The 19379-nt window shown below is 39.3% G+C and overlaps 1 protein-coding gene across 2 annotated transcripts in view; it reads right to left on the bottom strand.

Moving 5' to 3' along the window:
* TNKS (tankyrase) overlaps positions 1–19379 on the bottom strand; it is a 214348-nt gene that overhangs the window by 15847 nt on the left and 179122 nt on the right. For both annotated transcript variants that reach the window (XM_011281425.4, XM_023252430.2), the window contains exons 18-25: positions 17566–17754; positions 14293–14530; positions 13622–13704; positions 5343–5463; positions 4026–4123; positions 2375–2449; positions 1411–1516; positions 642–828 (exon numbers count right to left, since the gene is read on the bottom strand). In XM_011281425.4, the coding sequence (XP_011279727.2) occupies positions 642–828; positions 1411–1516; positions 2375–2449; positions 4026–4123; positions 5343–5463; positions 13622–13704; positions 14293–14530; positions 17566–17754 (1097 nt within the window). The remainder of the gene's footprint in view (positions 1–641; positions 829–1410; positions 1517–2374; positions 2450–4025; positions 4124–5342; positions 5464–13621; positions 13705–14292; positions 14531–17565; positions 17755–19379) is intronic.

The raw sequence follows: 19379 nt of genomic DNA, 5'->3' as shown, positions 1-19379 counted from the left end.
TGCAATCAACGGCAATCTCTGTGATGTATAATTTGTTTGTATTTTTTCCAATGGCAGGGAAGAGAATGGCATTTTTTTCACTGACTTCAGAGACAGTGTACTATTATTCTCTTGAATTTGAGTTTTAAAATTCTATTTAAAAGGCTAATATTCGTTTGTTTACTATTAAATCCAAAGTTAATATTCTGCAATTAGACTTCTCAAGGCTGACTATATATCCTGCCTTAAACACTGCTAGCAACATCAGAAGGAAACTGAAGATTCAACTTGTTTATAGAAGTTGTGTCTTAGTTCAAATGTGTCTAATGCTCAAGGTTATTCGACAGATAAAATTCTCAACCTTTTCTTGTTCTGAATCTGAACCTCAGCAAGTGACGCTCAGGGAGCAAGTCCAGCTGGAGGGAGCTTCATCATAACCTATGACTGGTTGGCAGATACCTGGTTTTTCCCAGCCCCGCTGTTAGCTGTGCTGTTGTTTCTCTTCTTGGGACACAGGCTGATCAGCTATTCCCATCCAACCCCGAATCCGTGTGATCCATTATCAACACTGAGGATAACCTGTGACTTCAGCAGAGCCTGAGAAACTAATCCGGTTCGTGACCCGAGGATAGCAACCACTATACGAGACCCAAGGTGCTCACCTGTGACATATATAACACGAGCGATCTTTGTGCGTGGGACAGCCTGTTCCTCCGCCAATTCCATAAACATACTGGTTGCTTTTGGAGGAGTTTTCAGCAAAATAAATCCCGGCACCAAACATTCCTCCTATGTATGCATGTCGCTCATCAAACCCTTTATGAATAATGGCATTAATGAAAGGAGAACCTAAAAATACAAACACAGAAAGATCAGTTTTTGAGTACCTGTCTGGAGTCTCAATTAGCTGCAAACTATTTTGCACTTGGCACGTTAATATTAAGTAATTAGTGATGCACAAATGAAGTTGTAAGATGGTCTACCTTACATAAATTATTATCTTGTACTAGAATCTTAGCAGGGACCTACGGTGTTCACCAAGCAAGGATGTAATATGGATTCTGCAGATGGCAGGAGATTTTAGATACCAAAGTACAATGCGGCTTTAAAAATATAGATTTTACACGCAACCTTACTTGACACAAAAACAGATCATCAGATAAGCTGAAGCAATTATGCTAAACTATAGTAAAAATATTTCGTCATCTAGATGGCTCAACTTGCAATATGAGTTCTAAAACAATTTCCGTGAAGTGATTTTCACTCTGCATGCCTTGGAAAGCCCGTACTAACACGCAATGCATTACAAAACTGGTAACGCAGAATTAAAACAAAAACTCAAAACCAGCCATTTTTAACAACACTGATACGGTCAATGACATCAGAACTCGCAAAAAAGCCCAGAGAGATAATGGCGGGCCTGACGCTCACCGTGAAATAGCATGCGCTCATTGTGATGGTTGTGATTCTCCTCAGATACTTCCTTTTGTCTGTGACAGAATCGTTCCCTCAACTTCTTGTTGACAACTTTTTGAATCTTTAAGGATGAGGAAGAAAGAAGCAAATGAGTGCAAAGAATGTCAAGTGGCAGTTTATAATTTAAAATGAAAAGTATGTTTTCTTTTAGGAAGGTTCAATTTTTGTTTGCTGAAAACATTACCTGAAAATGATAAAGTTGCCAGGTAGCATGACTAAGTTAACATTCTGGCTTTTAGTGACATAATTTTCAGCTCTGGCTTTTGTTACTCTGCACTAGACCTGGCTGTGCCTCAAAATCACCCAAAGAATTAAAGAAAAAACAGAGTTATTCCTAGACTCCGCCCAGGCTTGCCGAGTTTTAGGATACAGGGGCCTGCACATCTACCTTCTTCGAAAATCTTTCCAGGGAATTCTGGCGTGCGCTGGTGTAACTCAAAAGGGATAAGCCCGTGCTCAACAGATTCTACTCGTCTTTAGGACGCTCCCTTGGAAAAAGCACATCTATCCTATATTATTGATTGAGATACTGAGACGAAGAGATATATGCATTCTGATACAATCGCTGACTCAGACTGAAAATCTGGGCTCTGGACTGCTCTGAGGTGGTGATAAAAGTCACTGTCAGCTACAGTCTAAATATGTGGGTGGGCCAGGTCTCCTCACTGCCTCTGTACCAGCAACGGCAGCAGATCTAGACTCCGGTCTGTAGCTTTCCTCTTTCCACCCAGTCTCTGTTTCTAGCGAAGTATGGTCTTGAGGGGTCAGAGGAAGGTAACACCTGACTGTCAGGCAACAGATGACCCGATTAGCTTGGCAGTTTAAAAGCAGGATGCTTAGAAAAAATTTGTCATTTTCTATATTTGATTTCAGGCACACCTTGCAATCTAATTTTCACCCTGAAATTTTAAAAACTTACTCGAATGACATTGTATCTGTTGAAGATGCCACCAGCATTACCACCATCTCTGTGTTCTCGAATCGTACTTTGCATCTATAGAACAAGATAAAATAACTTTCTGAAAAGATGCCAGTATCTAATTCTAAAGACATTCCTCTGTCGTTTTCAACATTCACCTTCTGTTATATTGTTTTACTGATGACTCTCAGACTCAGCACTAAGAAATAAACGGGAGTTCACTGTAAATTGTTCAACAAAGTCTAGTGGATGAGTATTTCTGATGAGAAAATAAGTCAGAAATATAGATATTAAACCTCTACATTTTCTTTCTTCCTAATAAAAAAAAAAGTTTTAAAAGCTTTTCCTGTCAGCACTGTGGGGAAACACAGAAATAAAACATCACACTAAGCCATCCCCATTGCTATTTTATGGTACTGAGGAGAAGCCACACCGGGGTTAAGCCAAACTTCAACTCCTCACATTCGATGAATACTCATTAAACTCATCAAACAAATGTGATATTCAAAAATTAGTAAGTTTTTGTTCCCTAGGTGAGATACCCCGTATTCTCTCTTTAATCTGGGATCTCAAAGTGCATCTGCACAGACAGACTGGGCGAAGCTGGATGACGTCTGCCCAGGGGGAGTAACCTTCTTCCGCGCAGCCCTTGCTCTTCTCCCACGCTCCAAATTCAAAAGAATGATGGAAAAGTAACATGTTTGGAAGACCCAAGTTCCTCACAGGATTGACTCCGAAGAGTTAATTCTCCATCTCACTGCTCTATCTGTGAAGGTATTCGTCACATTTTTGACAGTATGATGCAAATTTGCGACCAGTAAAAGAAGGATCAGGCACTGAGCTGCTAGAAGATCTGATGCTCTCCTGACAGACTGGCCAGGCATGAGCTGAAAGACCACCCTGAGGTAATAATGGTCCTGCACTTCCTGGGATGAGAATAACGTGAGCACTGATTAAAAGGCAGAAAAAAAACAGAGAAAAATACGAAGGCATGCCTTCCTCTGCAAAATAACGGAAGTTAGGCAGCTTCTTTACTGTGACAATACCACTGGCACTGTGTTTATTAGGTGTAAGAAATGAGGCATGAGCCAGCAGTAGAGGGGGAATCTCTATGGCATCTGTCAAGCAAGAGGGGCATCCATCAGCCTCACCACGGTGCTTTCACACAGTGACCGAAGAGATAAAAGGTGACTCGAGGTAAGAGGCAGATTTCATAAGCACACACGAACATCAGGTGTACTGTTTTATAATCACATTTTATAACTTTGCATGAAAGTGAAAACAAGAGGATCTTTGCTATTCGTGAGGCAAGATTCTCACTCCCTATCATTCTTAGGTAGCATTTTAACACTGGAAGAAAACAGTTCTAGTAGGGCTCTTGTATAGCTTCAGGAAAGCCTCTAGGATGAAAAGACACCTCTGGTCCCCCTACCAGAAACCCTGGGCTTATTAAGATGTGCAAACACCGTGGCATAGTCCTAATCCCGAGTCCTAGCTGAATTGGGCGATATGTCACCATAATGGCTAAGGGAGACAGGAAAATAGACAGGTGAGTGATCATAAATCACTATAAGACCAACTTAGCTCTACTGGAAAAACAGGCTTAACCACAGATTTCAGGAAGACAATGAAAAATTTTGCTGTACATTACCTCTTCTTCTACTGACTGATACTCCTTATCCTCTGGAGCAAGATCCAGCAAAATAGTTCCCTGATTAACACAGTGAAAAGTCAGATAGGGGTTGGTGCCTGTAGGAAAGAAAAATGAATACGTTAAAGTCCACACTCCTTGGCCTCAATTTTAGGGAAAACTCTGTCATAAATAATTGACATTTTGGAACAAGTCTCAATTATTTGCAATTCAAACCTAATATATAAGGTTATATTGAACAGTACATCCAAAGACAAGAGCAGTAATGGAGATGTGTTTGGGGATCAACTTTATCTGTTCTTACAGAGTTCTCCAGCCAGGGCTCAACAATTTTTTGTTGAACTGAATTCATTCATAAACACACATGAAGCTATCTCTGATACAAAAGAGAAACACACTGTGATCACAATCTAGTCAGGTCTAAAATGTACGAATTATCCTGTAGTAACTCTGTGAGATGGCTTGAGATGGTCACTTATAATCAGTTTAAAATACATTATTCTTGTTCATTTCATCATGCTTAGTTTAATGCAGATAAATAAGCGAGACTTAAGTTCAAAACCTGCTAACACTTAGTTTCATGTTGCTCTTGCAATTTTATTGGCTGCAGAGTGGCTAATTCAAGTTTTTCCCTTTTCTCCCTTTACTTTCCTATTGTAAAAGCACTTTTAACAAATAGAAAAATGATAAAAATGGGGGCCGACAAAGGGGAAAGATAGGAGGCTTGTAACAGCAAAGTATGGTAGGAGGAAAAAGGCTGAGCTGACAACTGTGAGTGGGGAGAAAGGTTCAGGACGAGGTCAGAGAGAAAGGTCAGATTATGAAAAGCCATGTTACGAACGTCTGATTTTATCCTAAGAGCAACAGGATTCTGCTGAAAGGTCTTAAGCAAAGGAGTGATCTGATCACACATTTTGAAAAGAGTCTTCTGAGTACATGCAGGGCAGGTACTGGAGGGGAGACAAAGGTGAGGGTCGGAGATAAGCTGGAAGGCGGTTGTGACAGTCAAGGAGACAGTTGACGGTGGCCAGGATTAGGTGACCTGTACTAGATTAGACAGCAGTGGGAAGCAGACAGAAGTGTAGATTCCAGAGATGTTGAGAGTATAAAGTGAGAGGGGAGAGGAGAGAACGAGTAGACAGCTAGCTAGAGTAGCGAGGGGGAGAGCCATGTCCGTAACTAAGATGGGGCAGGCAGGAGGCGCTACACCAGCTGAGTGCATGCGCTCTGGGTTCAGACCACCTGAGCTCAGATGCCAGCCCTGACAACTTACTTGTTCCTTCTGAGATTTTACTGTTTTGTTTCCGAATAGCTTACCTTGTTGTCCACCTAAGAGTCTTTCTACTCCTTTGATTAATTTATGGCGGTGTCCATATGCATTGATGCCTATTTCTTTCAACTCCTCATGACCCATATCAGCCAGTACATCTAGTGTAATCTAAAAAAAATGGAACAAAATTAATTGCTCCTCAGTTCTTCCATTGGTCTTTAATGATACAATATCCATCCAAATTAACAAATTCTTTTGTCTCCTTTATAAAACAACCTTAAAGTTGTCTTGACAATTTTATCATTTTTTTTTTTTTTTGTTTATTTTTTTGAGAGAGAGAGAGGGTGCAAGCGAGTGACAGCAGAGAGAAAGAGAATCCCATGAGGGGCAGGGAGAGAGAGAGAGAGAGGGAGGGAGGGAGGGAGGGAGGGAGGGAGAGGGAGAAGTGGGGCTCACCCAAAGCAGGGCTTGCGCTCATCCCATGCGGGACTTGAACTCATGAACCGTGAGATCATGACCTGAGCCAAAGTCAGATGCTTAACCAACTGAGCCCCCATGTGCCCTTTATCAGCTTTTTACTCACATGAAAAACCCTCTGCTTCCAGCCGACTGTGAATTAAAATGGAAGAAACAATGCTGTACAAATATAAAATGGTCACTGTTGTATTTCCTTTTGATTATTTAATTCTACCACCTTTTGCTTTCTTCAAGACATAAGAGAGAACAACCAGAAGCATAAAATAGGGAAATACCAGGTCCCAGTATCCAGCAGGTAGCAGAGAAGAATGGTAGGGGAATGGGAGAGAGGTTTATTAGCACAATGAAACAGAATGTAGCAAAAGGAGTAAGCAGTTTTAGGTAAGCGGGATTTATATCAAGATGAAGAAGAACTTCCCAGTGCTAAGAAATATTCAAGTCTGGAAAAGGCTGCCTTAGAAAGTGGTGAGATTCAGATGAGAAGTGTTTAGTTCAAGTACAGACCATTTTATGCAGAAGCTGTATACAAAATTCTGATTTGGAAAAGAGAGAGTAGATGGTTTTCAAGTTTTCTTTAAATTCCCAGATGGAATAGTCCCTGAAGCCTAACATTCTGTTGTTGTAAAAAATAGTGGTTTTAAATTTTTGGTTCTTCATCCCTGCAAATGGAGATGATTAGTTGGCTACCATCAGGACTCAAAATCGCCCATTTCCTTCTGTGGACGAACAGTTAACTGTGACTCTACCGCCACCCAGTGGCAGAATTCTGAATGCACAGGATGAAATCGTGGGCAACCACATTTCTAGGGGGCTGAACATGCAATTTTCTGGCTCAGAAGAAGCTGGCCCTCTGACAGTGCAGATACTACTTTACAAGATCAGCCTTTAATTTTATCTTTCCTTGGAAAACTGAGAAATCCTTTCAGAGACACCGTTTTCCCAACTCAAATGAGATGTGCTTTATCTATCTATAGCATTCTCTACCTTTTTACTTATACATAACGTTAAAAAAAAAAAAAAAACCTGACAAATTCAGCCTGGAGTTCTGCTGATTTTTATTGTCAGAATGAAGTATTTTATAATGAGTCTGATCTCAGTGCAGCAAGCATATACCACTCATTCTTTGGAAATAATTACTATATTGCTCTTAAGTGGCCATTTGAGAAATGATTGCTCCATTGTACAAAATGGGCAATTCGCTTCCAATCACCAAAAGGAAATTTTGAGCAGAGCTCTTAAAAAGCAACAGTTTTGAAATATACATCGTGGAGACAGAATAGTTCACACCATAATAGGAGCCTGTACATTTTTAGCTACATGTAATTTAATACGCATTGGAAGCCATGCACAAGGTTGACTACATTACTGATGTCTCAGTTTCTCCTTCTAAACTTTGGTTCAGATAAAGTTGATGTACAAACAGGATCTCAATCGATGTGGTAGCTTCAATCCAAAGAAACCTTAAGCTTTTCTGAATAGCTACATATTGTGTATATCTGGAAGAAGCAGAAACCAGGCCAGCAAAGCATAGAGTGCTCTCTATGAGGTTCTAGAAAAGAAATGGAGAATGTTTAATATATTTGTTGATTATATAGCTCCATCCATAAAATAAATAGCTCAATTCCTCCTCCCAATCACCCATGAAGTACTACTGATGCACTCATGAGGAAACTGAGGCCCAAAAAAGTCATAAAAACAGTACACGCAAGAGCGGAGATGGATTGTATCGGTCTTTCCCTTGTCTATATTTCTTCAAAGGGCTGACTGGAAAGCTAAAATAACATTTAGTTGCTTGGGGTTACATGATACCCAATTCGTCCCCATACTTATCAGGCAGTGGCCACTGGAAAACCTGAAACGATAAAGCTAAGGAATTCAGATTACTGTTCATTTGTTCACTCATTCATACATATTTAATGAATACCTTCTATATGCTAGGTATTTCCTTAAAAAGTAACTAAGCATTTAATTCTAAAACTTACCATTATAGCTCAGAAAGGTAAATAACTGTCCCAAATTGGTAGTAAAGGACTGGGGCAAGTAAACAAACAAGGTAGTACCACAAAAGTTCATGCTATGTCCTCTACCAAGAAGAGAAGTAAACACTAAAGTACCGTACAGGTTGGTAAATGTTTTGGAGGAATCCTATGGGAACTCTATGGAAGGTTCTTACTTGATCAAGGCTGTAGGTAGGGCTGGAAAAGATGGAAGGAACAAGAAGGTGGTCAGGAAAGGTTCTTAGAAGGTAACAGCTTGGCTAAGAAGCAAGAGTTAATCAGTCGGAAGAAGGGAAGGGTATTTAAGACAAAGGGAACAGCATATGGAAAAGGAAAAACAAGTAAGAGAATACAGAACATTTGGGAGATTCTCAGCACTAGAGTCCAAGAGGGTGAGCATATAACATACACACAGGAAAAAAGAAGGGATGGATAGAGCAGCAGGCTAGGAATAGATCTTAATGGGCTTTTTAGATCAAGTCAAGACAGTATCCAAAAGCTCCTAGGGAGCCGTTTCAGCAGACAACACAATTAAAGTTGTATTTGACGAGGAGGATGGTAGCATTCTGCAGGGTTTGGAAGGGAAAGGGACTGTGTGAACAAGGTCAAGATAGAGTGGAGTGGAAGGGAGGGATCAGAGAAAAATTTCAAAAAGAGATGACAGGGCCTGGTAAAGAGAAATGGTTAATGAAAAAAAAAAAAAAAAGAATAAGAGTAGAGATTATCCCAAAAGTCTGAAAATTGGTGAATCTGAGATTATCCTATCAATAAAAGAAATGTGAATATCCAATATAAGGCAGGTGAGATGTGTTGGTCCAAGATTTAGGGCTTTTATACTATTAGAAATAGATTTTTTGAAAATTATCTTTTACTCACTTCAAAAATAACTTTATTATATCTAGGAAATCACAAGTTTCTTGCGCTAGTTATTTATATCTAGCACACATTAAAATCAAATTGATCAAACCTGTCAGACTAGCTACTTTCAAAAGGAAAAAAATGACAACTGTTGGCAAGGATGTGGAGAAAAGGGAACTGCTGTTGGTGGGAATGTAAACTGGTGCAGCCACTGTGGAAAGCAGTATGGGGGATCCTCAAAAGATTAAAAATAGAACTACCCTATCATCCAGCAATTCTACTTCTGGGTATTTATCTAAAGAAAATAAAAACACCAACTCAAAGAGACAGATGAGCCCCTGTGTTCACTGCAGCATTATTTACAATAGCCAAGATATGGAAGTAACCCAGGTGTCCATTAACAGATGAATGGATACAGGTGTGGTGTATTTATACACAATATTACTCAGCCATAAAGAAGAATGAAATCTTGCCATTCACGACAATATGGATGGACTTAGAGGGTATTATGCTAAGTGAAATAAGTCAGAGAGAGGAAGACAAATATATGATTTCACTTATATGTTGAATCTAAAAGAGAAAACAGAAACAGACACACAGACATAGGAAGGAAACTTGGTTACCAGAGGAGGTAGGGGTGGGGAGTTGGGCAAACAGATGAAAGGGATTAAGAGGTGCAAACCTCCAGTTATAAAATACATAAGTCACGGGGATGCAATGTACAGCATAAGGAATATAGTCAGTAACATGGTAATAACTTTGTATGGTGACAGATGTAACTAGACTTATCATGGGGATAATTTTATCATGTATAAAAATATCAAATCACTATGATGTACTCCTGAAACTAATAAATGCCATAGGTCAATTATACTTCAATTAAAAAAAATCAAATTATAATCTTTAAAATAAGGATTATCCATGCATCAATGCAATCATCTTGCATATAAAGCAAGCATCATTTTAGGCAGGTTGCCTTTTGTTGCTAATATCTGTTCATTTTCTCTAGGGTAGAGAGAGAAAAAGTAGAGTTTTATTGGACAAAGAAAGTAGAGTTTTAATGAAAAAGCCCTTTCTTTTACTTAGGCTTAAAAGGATACAGGTCAGAGCAGAAATAACTTTACAATCATGTGCACAATTCATTGTCTTGAGTCCATTCCTTGGTCTTTCGATTTTGAAATAAAAATTTATATGATCACTTTTCATGAAAATATATAGGTTGCCCATAAATATGTCCACAAAAAGTCTTCTAAGTCATAGCATTTCTGTTTAGGAATTGCAGTGTAAATCAAATCAGCCTTTCTCATAGAAAAAGTGTTCTAATCAGGAAGCTACGTCATAAAGGAAGGGCGAAAGTGACACTGGTATTATATTTCATTAACTATAAAAGACCTGGGTATGTATTACTTGGCAAAGTATATGTGTTCAAACAGGCCAAGTTAGTTAAGAGACGTCTGAGAGAATAATTGTGAAGATATGAGGTGAGGCTGTGATGTTCTGAAGGCAGTTTTCCTGATACTGGAGTAAAAGAACTATATTCCCCACTCCATTGGCAGAGAAGTATCCTTGAGCAGGAACAGAGGCACTGAGATCTTATGTGTCAAAACATCTCAGGGAACAGAACAACTCTCTGGATTAAGAGAAATAGAAAAGAATTAAGTGAATATAATGTTTATACCCACTCCTTCCCTCACTACACAAATATCTCGACCATCATCAATCACATACTCACACCCTGATATAGAATGTTAATGGGAGAAAATTCTATGGGTGAACTATAGAAAGGGTTACAGAATTACTCTATAACTAAAGGCTACTCAAGTAACACTTGGCGGTGGAAATAAAAACTAATTTGATTGCTTGATGACTGGGCCAGAACACGAACACAGTTCAATACAAAGAAAGGTAAAATCATTTGTCTGCGGTAAAGGCGCCGTGCTGGGCAATATACATTAAATGGAATAGTCAACATATTAATTAAAAAGATATAGACATTATTCTGGCAAAAAGAAAATCGATGGAACCATTTACTCAGAACAAAAGACAATACAACGGACCAAACAGGATAAGCTGTCAAAAGGACAGACTAAAGTATTATGATCAATAAGGAGATAACCATGACATAGGAAATCAGTTACTGAGAGAATAAAGTTAAAGAGAAAAAAATAAAACACAAGATTATGTGCAAACTAACTGCAAGAGTAGAAACTGAAATCCTTTGAAAATTTTTAAATAGTCACTTGGAGTTATTTGTGTGAATTAGGGTCTTTGGTTTATTAAGCAAAGATGTGTAAAATTTCACAGTTATTGTGGTCTGATCTGGGAAGAAGGGATACATTAAGATATATCTTTTGGCTTTATCAGAAGATAATGCTTTTAAAACAGCTTTCATACCTTCAGGGAGGGAATAAGGGGAAGACATTCTTACTGTTTAGAATATTCTCAGAAGAAATCTTAAACCAGAGGGTAAATCAATGGTAGGTGAAGCTAAAGGAAAAGTAACTACAGAAGTTTATAAAGTCCTCACCACTAGGGGCGCCTGGGTGGCTCCAGTCAGTTGAGGGTCCGACTTCGGCCCAGGTCATGATCTCATAGCTCCTGGGTTTGAGACCCGCGTTGGGCTCTGTGCTGACAGCTCAGAGCCTGGAGCCTGCTTCTGCTTCTGTGTCTCCCTCTCTCTCTGCCCCTAACCTACTCACATTCTGTCTCTGTCTCTCTCAAAAATAAACATTAAAAAAAATTTATAAAGTTCTCACCACTAGACAAAGACACATCTGGTGCTTCATTAAAACATGTTCTAAAAATTGGCACAGAAGCACAGCATGACTGAGAATTTTAACTGTCTGGACATTTGAAGGTGTTCTATTTTATAGTTAAGGGGAGTGATACGTTAAGTGCCTTACCCAATTTACATAGTTAATAAGAAAAATAATCACAACCAAGATCTGTTAGTCCAGTGCTATTTCTACTCAACCGTTTTGATCAATAAGAGCATAAAAGATGAACCATAATAAGCACTATAAAGAAGTTAAGCTAAAAAAAAAAAAAAGACAAGACATTAGAACATCCTCACAGTATAACTGCTATAAAAAAAGAAATGGTGTTTTTAATGAACTCGTAATTGACTATAAGTCTACAAAAAACCCAGAATGGGGCAAAGAGGCTAGTGAAGAATTTAGAAACTATGTACATATAAAGAATAACTAGGGAAAAAAAGCGTATAGTTATCCTAAAATAGGAGAAGCTTTGTAGAGTGGATGGCTGGAAGGGTTAAGTCCATGATAAGTTGATTAGGTCTTAGAAATATATGAGAGGCTATATAACATGTTGTGGTGAGCTGAATGGCGGCTCTCCATGTTTTGATTACCAGAATTTATGAAGGACCTATTTGGAAACCTTTTTTTAGGTCTTTGCATATGTAACTAAGTTAAGAATCTTGAAATGAGGAGATCATCTAGTTTTATATAGGTAGGCCTTATATCTAGTGCAAGCGTATTTCTAAAAGATACACAGGAGGAGGCTGACAGAGAAGGCAAGGTGCCCATGGAAGCACTGCAGAAAAGCAGCCATAAGCCAAAGGGGCCTGGAAGCTGGCAGAGGCATGGGAGTGCAGACCTGTCAAAAACTTGATTTTGGGGACACCTGGGTGGCTCAGTCGGTTAAGCGTCCGACTTTGGCTCAGGTCATGATCTCACGGTTCGTGAGTTCAAGCCCCGCATCAGACTCTGTGTTGGCAGCTCGGAGCCTGGAGCCTGCTTCAGATTCTGTGTGTGTGTGTGTGTGTGTGTGTGTGTGTGTGTGTGTGTGTGTGTATGCCCCTCCCTGCCCGTCTCTCTCTCTCTCTCTCTCTCTCTCTCAAAAATAAATATTAAAAAACAAAAAACAAAAAACGACTTGACTTTGAACTTCAGGCTTCCAGAATTGCCAGGGAATAAGTTTCTGTTGTTTAAGCCACCAAGTTTGAGGTAATTTCCTGTAACAGCCCTATGAAACTAATACATTAAGTAGACTAGAAATTAGATTTCTATGCAAAACAAGGTAAATGTAAACATAAAATTAATGGATTATACACAGGGGCAGATTTGGGCACACTTTAAATTACAAGCGTTTTATTACACTTCCCCAAAGTGTAATAAATCATCTTCCCACATGGATGTTAAAAGAGTAATTCCTATGTAGGATCTGGGAAAGTGACTTAATGATCTCTAAACACCTTTCCCATTTTAAGATTCTACATACAGTAGCAACTAACAGTCAATTTAAACTCAGGAACTTATTATTATTCAATATTTAACACTGATCCTGGTAATAAAATCATTGATAAGTTAAAAACTCATTATCCTGTATAAAAGCAGAATGACAAACAGAAGGGTCTTAATTCATAAATACCCTAATGATGACCTCATATTAAGACCTTCATATACATGGAAGATGTATGTGAAAATAGGACAGGTCTATGAATGTGTGGCCAAGTTTAGGTTCAACATTATTTTGGACTCAACTGGACAACAGAAATTTCCTAAAGAGGCAATTTTAAAAAGGTACACTTATCTAAGAATTATTTTGCTTTCCAAATTTAACAGATAAGTGCTTTGTGAAGATTTTGCTAATATAAAATTTGTCATTGGTTTTAAGTGGAGTCAAGTCACAACAGTAATATATCGAGATGAATAAGGAACAACACTTTTTGGAAACAAAATAATGAAAGAAGATTTTGAAAACACTCTTCCGAGGTGGTTTCATGGCCTGTTTTGACATGTAATAAAACATATAGAGTCAAACGGTTTATAACAAAATAACAGTTAACAACTCCCACCATCTATTAGACAATTTTGGGGAGAATAATAAAACACTGGGTTCCCTTGGCTTCTTTAGAAATTTGATGAGTTTTAACGTATTGACTAAGTGATTAAGAAGTAAAAAAGACACAAAGAATAGCAATTAATAGCTATTACTTTTTAATAAAAAAGACTCAGCTACATATGAGAGCTTACCTGTTCTGTTTCAAAGATGTCCCGAAGGTGTTCAAGACCAAGGCTTTTCAGGAATTGGCTGATATTCATGTCAAGACCCGCAACTAAAAGAAACACATTGAAGTTTTCAGAAAGCAGTTGATCAATCTAAAGGAAGTTACAGTATTTATTTAAAGCCATGACTCTGACACCCTTGGCTGTGCAGATGATTTTATACAGCGTAAAAATAATCCAGAATACATAAATTTAATTCAGACACTTCAGGTTATCTCTGAATTTGGCAGAGAAGTAAAGGAAGAATTTATATTATCAGTAGCATTTATATTAATCGTAATATTATAATCTAATGCTTTTAGTGAAATATTTAATAGCTGGAATTAAAAATCGAATTTACCAGTTATTGTTTCAGTTTCCACTCCTTAAACATCTTTCAGGTTTTTTTTTTTTTATATAATTTCAATAATAAGACTCACCAGTAGTTAAATGAAATATTATGGAATATATGTAAGTAAGAACAAGATTGATGTCGAAAGATTTAGTCTATGAAGACAGTTCTTATAAACTGGTGTGTATACGAAGACTCACAGACAGGATGTCTTTAAGATAGGTGTTCAATACTTACTAAGAGAGGTAAGTGAAATCTATTCATTTAAAAAGCCCAAAACCAAACACGCGTTCACAAGTATACTCGCCTTCTCCCTCCTTCCTTTCTGCGCCCGCTGCTCCATCCCCTGTGTTGGCCGCTCCTCCTACGGCCAGTTCTGCTAAAGGGCCAGTGAGGTTATCGATGCTGCTGGCAGCAGACAGGCAGGAGGGGGTGGATGCTGGTGAGATCAGAGAGGCACTCACTACGGTGGCCTGAGGTTTAAAACAGGTAGGTAAGGCCTCCGGGGGCATGGCATCTATCAGCAAAGCTCTGATGTCGTCAGCCTAAAAAGAGTAATACAAAAAAAACAAAAAAAACAAAAAAACAAAAAACAAACACACACACACACACACAAAAATACTATATTTTAAAACAGTAAGTTTTTCATTAAGGACAAAATGCATTCTGAAATTAGTCTTCGGCAAGTGCCTCATTATTGCCTATTGGTTTTTGATCATTTGTTTCCAGCCCCTGGCTCCAAAAAGTCCCAGCAGTTTCTTTTCTTTTTTTTTTTTAATTTTCTTTTTTATTTTTTAAAATTTATACCCAAATTACTTAGCATATAGGGCAACAATGATTTCAGGAGTAGATTCCTTAGTGCCTCTTACCCATTTAGCCCATCCCCCCTCCCACAACCCCTCCAGTAACCCTCAGTTTGTTCTCCATATTTAAGTCCCAGCAGTTTCTACAGGTAGACCTGGAATCCCTGTATAATTTTTAAAAAAATATTTCATCTTTTGAAGATATGATGTACAACTTGGTGACTTCAGTTAATAAAACTGTATTATATACTTGAAATATGCTGAGAATAGATCTTAAATGTTCTCGCTACACACACATCCACATATACGAGAGTTAACTATAACAAAAAGTCTAAGAGTGTAGAATGTAGACTATGTTGACTTCTGGAATGTTTTTTAACACTACATGTGCATACAGCTGTTCATACTGATCACACAATCACACACGTATTTAAAGGAGAAGTTCATCTTTTTTTTTTTTTTTTTTTTGAGAGAGCAAGCGAGCATGCACAGGTGAGTGGTGGAGGGGCAGAGAGACAGGGGGAGAGAGAATCTTAAGCAGGCTCTATGCTGTCAGTGCAGAGCCCGACTGAGGGTTTGATTTCATGACCTGAGCTGAAATGCAGAGTTGGATGCTTAACCAACTGAGCCACCCAGGTGCCCTTCATCTCTCACTTAAAAAAGAACCCGTTGGGGGCTCCTGAGTGGCTCAGTCAGTTGAGCATCCGACTTCGGCTCAGGTCATGATCTGTTTGTGGGTTTGAGCCCAATGTCGGGCTCTGTGCTGACAGCTCAGAGCCTGGAGCCTGCTTCGGATTCTGTGTCTCCCTTTCTCTCTGCCCCTTCCCCTCCCTTTGCACTCTGTCTCTCTCTCTCAAAAAATAAATAAACCTTAAAAAAATTTTTTTTAAAAAAAGAACCTGTTGCAGAGTGTTAATTCTCAATCTTTTCTTTAGAAGGAGTTTCTATACTTACAGTATGTTTTTGTATACTGTTTAAATAACAACGATGATTTTTATTCATTGTGCATTATTTAGTGCACACTTAATAATTTAACATATAATTAAAATCTGGAGACTTTTTTTTAATGTTTGTTTATTTTTGAGAGAGACAGAGCATGAGTGGGGGAGGGGCAGAGAGAGGGTGAGGGAAAATTCCAAGCAGGCTCTGAGCTCTCAGCACAGAGCCCAACGCGGGGCTCTTACCCAAGAATTGTGAGATCGTGACCTGAGCTGAGGTCGGACGCTTCACCGACTGAGCCACCCAGGGGCCCCTCTTTAATCTGGAGACATTTTACAAGGATGCCACTTTAATTTGGCCAGCTTATTTGTTAACTTCACAGTTAGGCACAACTGCTGTGAGACTACGTAGGAGCCTCCAAAACCAGAAAGCCATTAATTCCCTCCTCCGTGTGCCGCTCTTCCCATCAAGAGGTGGCATCTATTTCCCTTCCATTAAATCTGGGTTGCCCCGCGGGTTTCTGTGACCAAGAGAACATAGAGGGAGTAATGTCTGAGGCTTTTAGTCAGGCTTTAACAGAAATGGCAGCTTCGACTTCTCTCCTAGAAGGCGTCTCCATGCTGTAAAAAAAGGTCAGGTTGGACTACTGACTCAGGAGGGGCTCCGTGGAGAGAGGCCCTGTAGGGTGAACGGCTGCCCCAGACCCCGCAGCTCAGCCGAGGTCCTGGCTGAAGGCAGGTGCACGTATCACTGCCTCGCTGAGCTGCCGACCCACGGAACCATGAGGAATAATAAATCACCGTTTTACTCCACTCACTCAGTTTTGGTTAAGCTACTAAGTGTTTTGAACTGGTCTGTTACTCAGCAATAGATGTATGAAACAGGATGTGGCTTGGAAAAGTACTTCAGGTTAAAAAATTATAAATTATTGTGCATATTAATTTACTTTTCCATCTTCGGAAAAATAATATACTGCCTAGAAGGTAATTTTTCTTGGACTCTTTCATAGTCTCAGGTAAATGATCATGAACATCAGTTGTTCCTGAACAATATGCCAAATGTAAAACGTAGAAGATATTTTACTAATGCAATTCTCTGAGGATATACAGTATGTTCTTCTAGGATTGTTTTCCCTCCCTGTTAGGCATGGCAAAAAGAATTAAGTTAGTGTACTGCTTAGCTTGCCTTAATAGAGTTCTGAATTATATAAAAAATACACATTAAAAAAATTCAGAAGGAAGGAAATTTGTTCTTATTCTAAGTGAAATACTCACCACTAAGGTAAACCTGCTGCTGCAAATTTTTTAAAAGTATTCATTTATTTATTTAGAGAGAGAGAGGATAGCACGCATGGGGGAGGGGCAGAGAGACAGGGAGAGAGACTCCCAAGCAGGCTCTGTCTGCATTGTCAGTGCAGAGCCCTCCGTGGGGATTGATCTCATGACCCTGAGATCATGGCCTGAGCTGAAATCAAGAGTCGGATGCTTAACTGACTGAGCCACCCAGGCGCCCCAGCTCTGTAACTTAAAGTCATCTCTGAAAGTATAAATTTAGTTTTTTTTTTAATCAAAAAAAATTTTTTAACGTTTATTTAATTTTGAGAGAGAGAGAGTAGACAGAGTGCGAGCAGGGCAGGGGGCAGAGAGACGGGGAGACACAGAGTCTGAAGCAGGCTCCAGGCTCTGTGCTGTCGGCAAAGAGCCCAACACGGGGCTCGAACCCACAAACTGTGAGATCGTGACCTGAGCTGAAGTTGGACGGATAACTGACTGAGCCACCCAGGCTCCCCGAAAGTATAAATTTGAAGCAATACTAAATAACTCAGAATGAAGACTCACCGTCGCCAGATCTAAAGGTGTCTGGCCTTCCTGGTTCTTCATAGTTGGATCTGCACCATGTGCTAGGAGTAGGGCACATAACTGTGTCCTTCCTTTCTGGGCTGCTTCATGAAGAGGAGTAAACGCCCACTTGTCTGTTGCATTTACACACGTGTTGTATTTTATCAGCAATGCCGCTATGTCCACATGCTAAGGAAAAACAAAGGATGTGAAGAGTGAAGAATGAGACTGGTGACGCTCCATCAGGTATGCTTGTTTTCTTTAACATTTCATTCCCTCTGTACCTCTATTCTCATCCTTCATAGAAGTTTCTTCTATTAAAAAAGGCCTACGTAGCCCACTCCTGTATTTTGGACTCCCGTCTTTTCTCGCCCACAGAAGCTCAATTCCACAATCACTCCTTTACCTGGTGACTCTTCCCAGGGGCTTTTAACATTTTTTATTCAGCCTTTCAACACGGTCAGGTCTATCTTAAAAACGAACACACGAAATGCAACTATTACCTGACTCCACGCCTCCTACTAAAGGTCTAGTCTGTCTGTCAAACCTTTCAAACAAGCGTTCTTACTTGCTTCTTTTATGTTCCTATTTCCCTTCTAGCCACTGCAATCTGATCTATTTATTGCAATACGCGTCTCAACGATTCTCCGTGTTCTCTCTTCAGCCTTTGGGAAAGGTAATGTAACGTAACAAAATGACTTTTTACAAAACTTAGTCTGTCATGTCCAAAATGACTCGAGGGTGGGGGAAATGTCAGCAGCAGACGCGTTAACTGACAAACGGCGTGAGGTGCTCAGATGCCGAACTGTGACAGAGGAAGAATGGAAAAGAAGAGCTACATTTGAGAAGTTGTGAAGGAAAAACTACTGGGTTTTAAAAAGACATTAACTCCAGAGAAAGAAAGTGAGAGACAAGTCAAAGATGACTACCTCTTTTTGCAAAATTTGTCTAGAAGATTTAAAAACCAGAATTGGAACTGTTAACAGAAACTGAGCAGTTTAAGTGGGAATGAAACTGTAAGAAAGTTAAAGTTCACTTGGGGTAAGCAGTTTTTGAGGTAAAATATCAAAGTAATGATGTTCCGTAAATGGCCTGACACAAATGGCTGGAGCACAGATAAGGGTCTGTTTATTCACTCACTTAACGCTCTCCCACCACCTCCCCCAACAAGCACACATTGGTGAACACCTACTATGCGCCTGGCCCTGGGGGTAGGGGCCCCGGGGAGGTCTGCAAAACAGAATGTCTAGCTGATAGCTGCAGCCAGGTGATAAATGAACTCACTAAGAAAAGGAATTCAGAAAGATGATTTCAAGGGGGATAAAGCCTTGAGAGAACAACATTTGGGGAAAGGAGAGTGGGCGAAGGGTCCCCAGAGGAGACAAAAGAGGCACTGAGAACGAAAGAACTATAAAGAGGCAGGACTGCGCAAGGCGACGTAGGAGAAAGTTTCAAGGAGAGCAGTTTCTCTCAAATAGTTAAGTTCTACATAGCATAAAGTTTGTTTCTTCCCCAAAGTCCTCATAAAATAAGCTTCAGATAAGCAATTATGCAACAGTAATATTGATTCAATGATTGGGCTTTTGAGAGTAATAAAAATAACCTTATTCTTATAAACATATTTAGGGATGCTTAGTTTGGTTACCTACCACTAATGAATGCATTTTTGAAATCCATTTCAACTCCAATATTCTATAATTCTGTGCAATTGGCACATTTGTGTTCTTTATGGATACATTTCCTGGCATAACTTGATCACTTTTAATAATTAACTCAGAAGCACATTATCTGTTGAGACTAAAATTCTGACTCAT

This window comes from Felis catus, chromosome B1, assembly GCF_018350175.1.
Source record: "Felis catus isolate Fca126 chromosome B1, F.catus_Fca126_mat1.0, whole genome shotgun sequence".
NCBI lineage: Eukaryota > Metazoa > Chordata > Mammalia > Carnivora > Felidae > Felis > Felis catus.
This window is presented reverse-complemented; position numbering and strand designations above follow the sequence as displayed.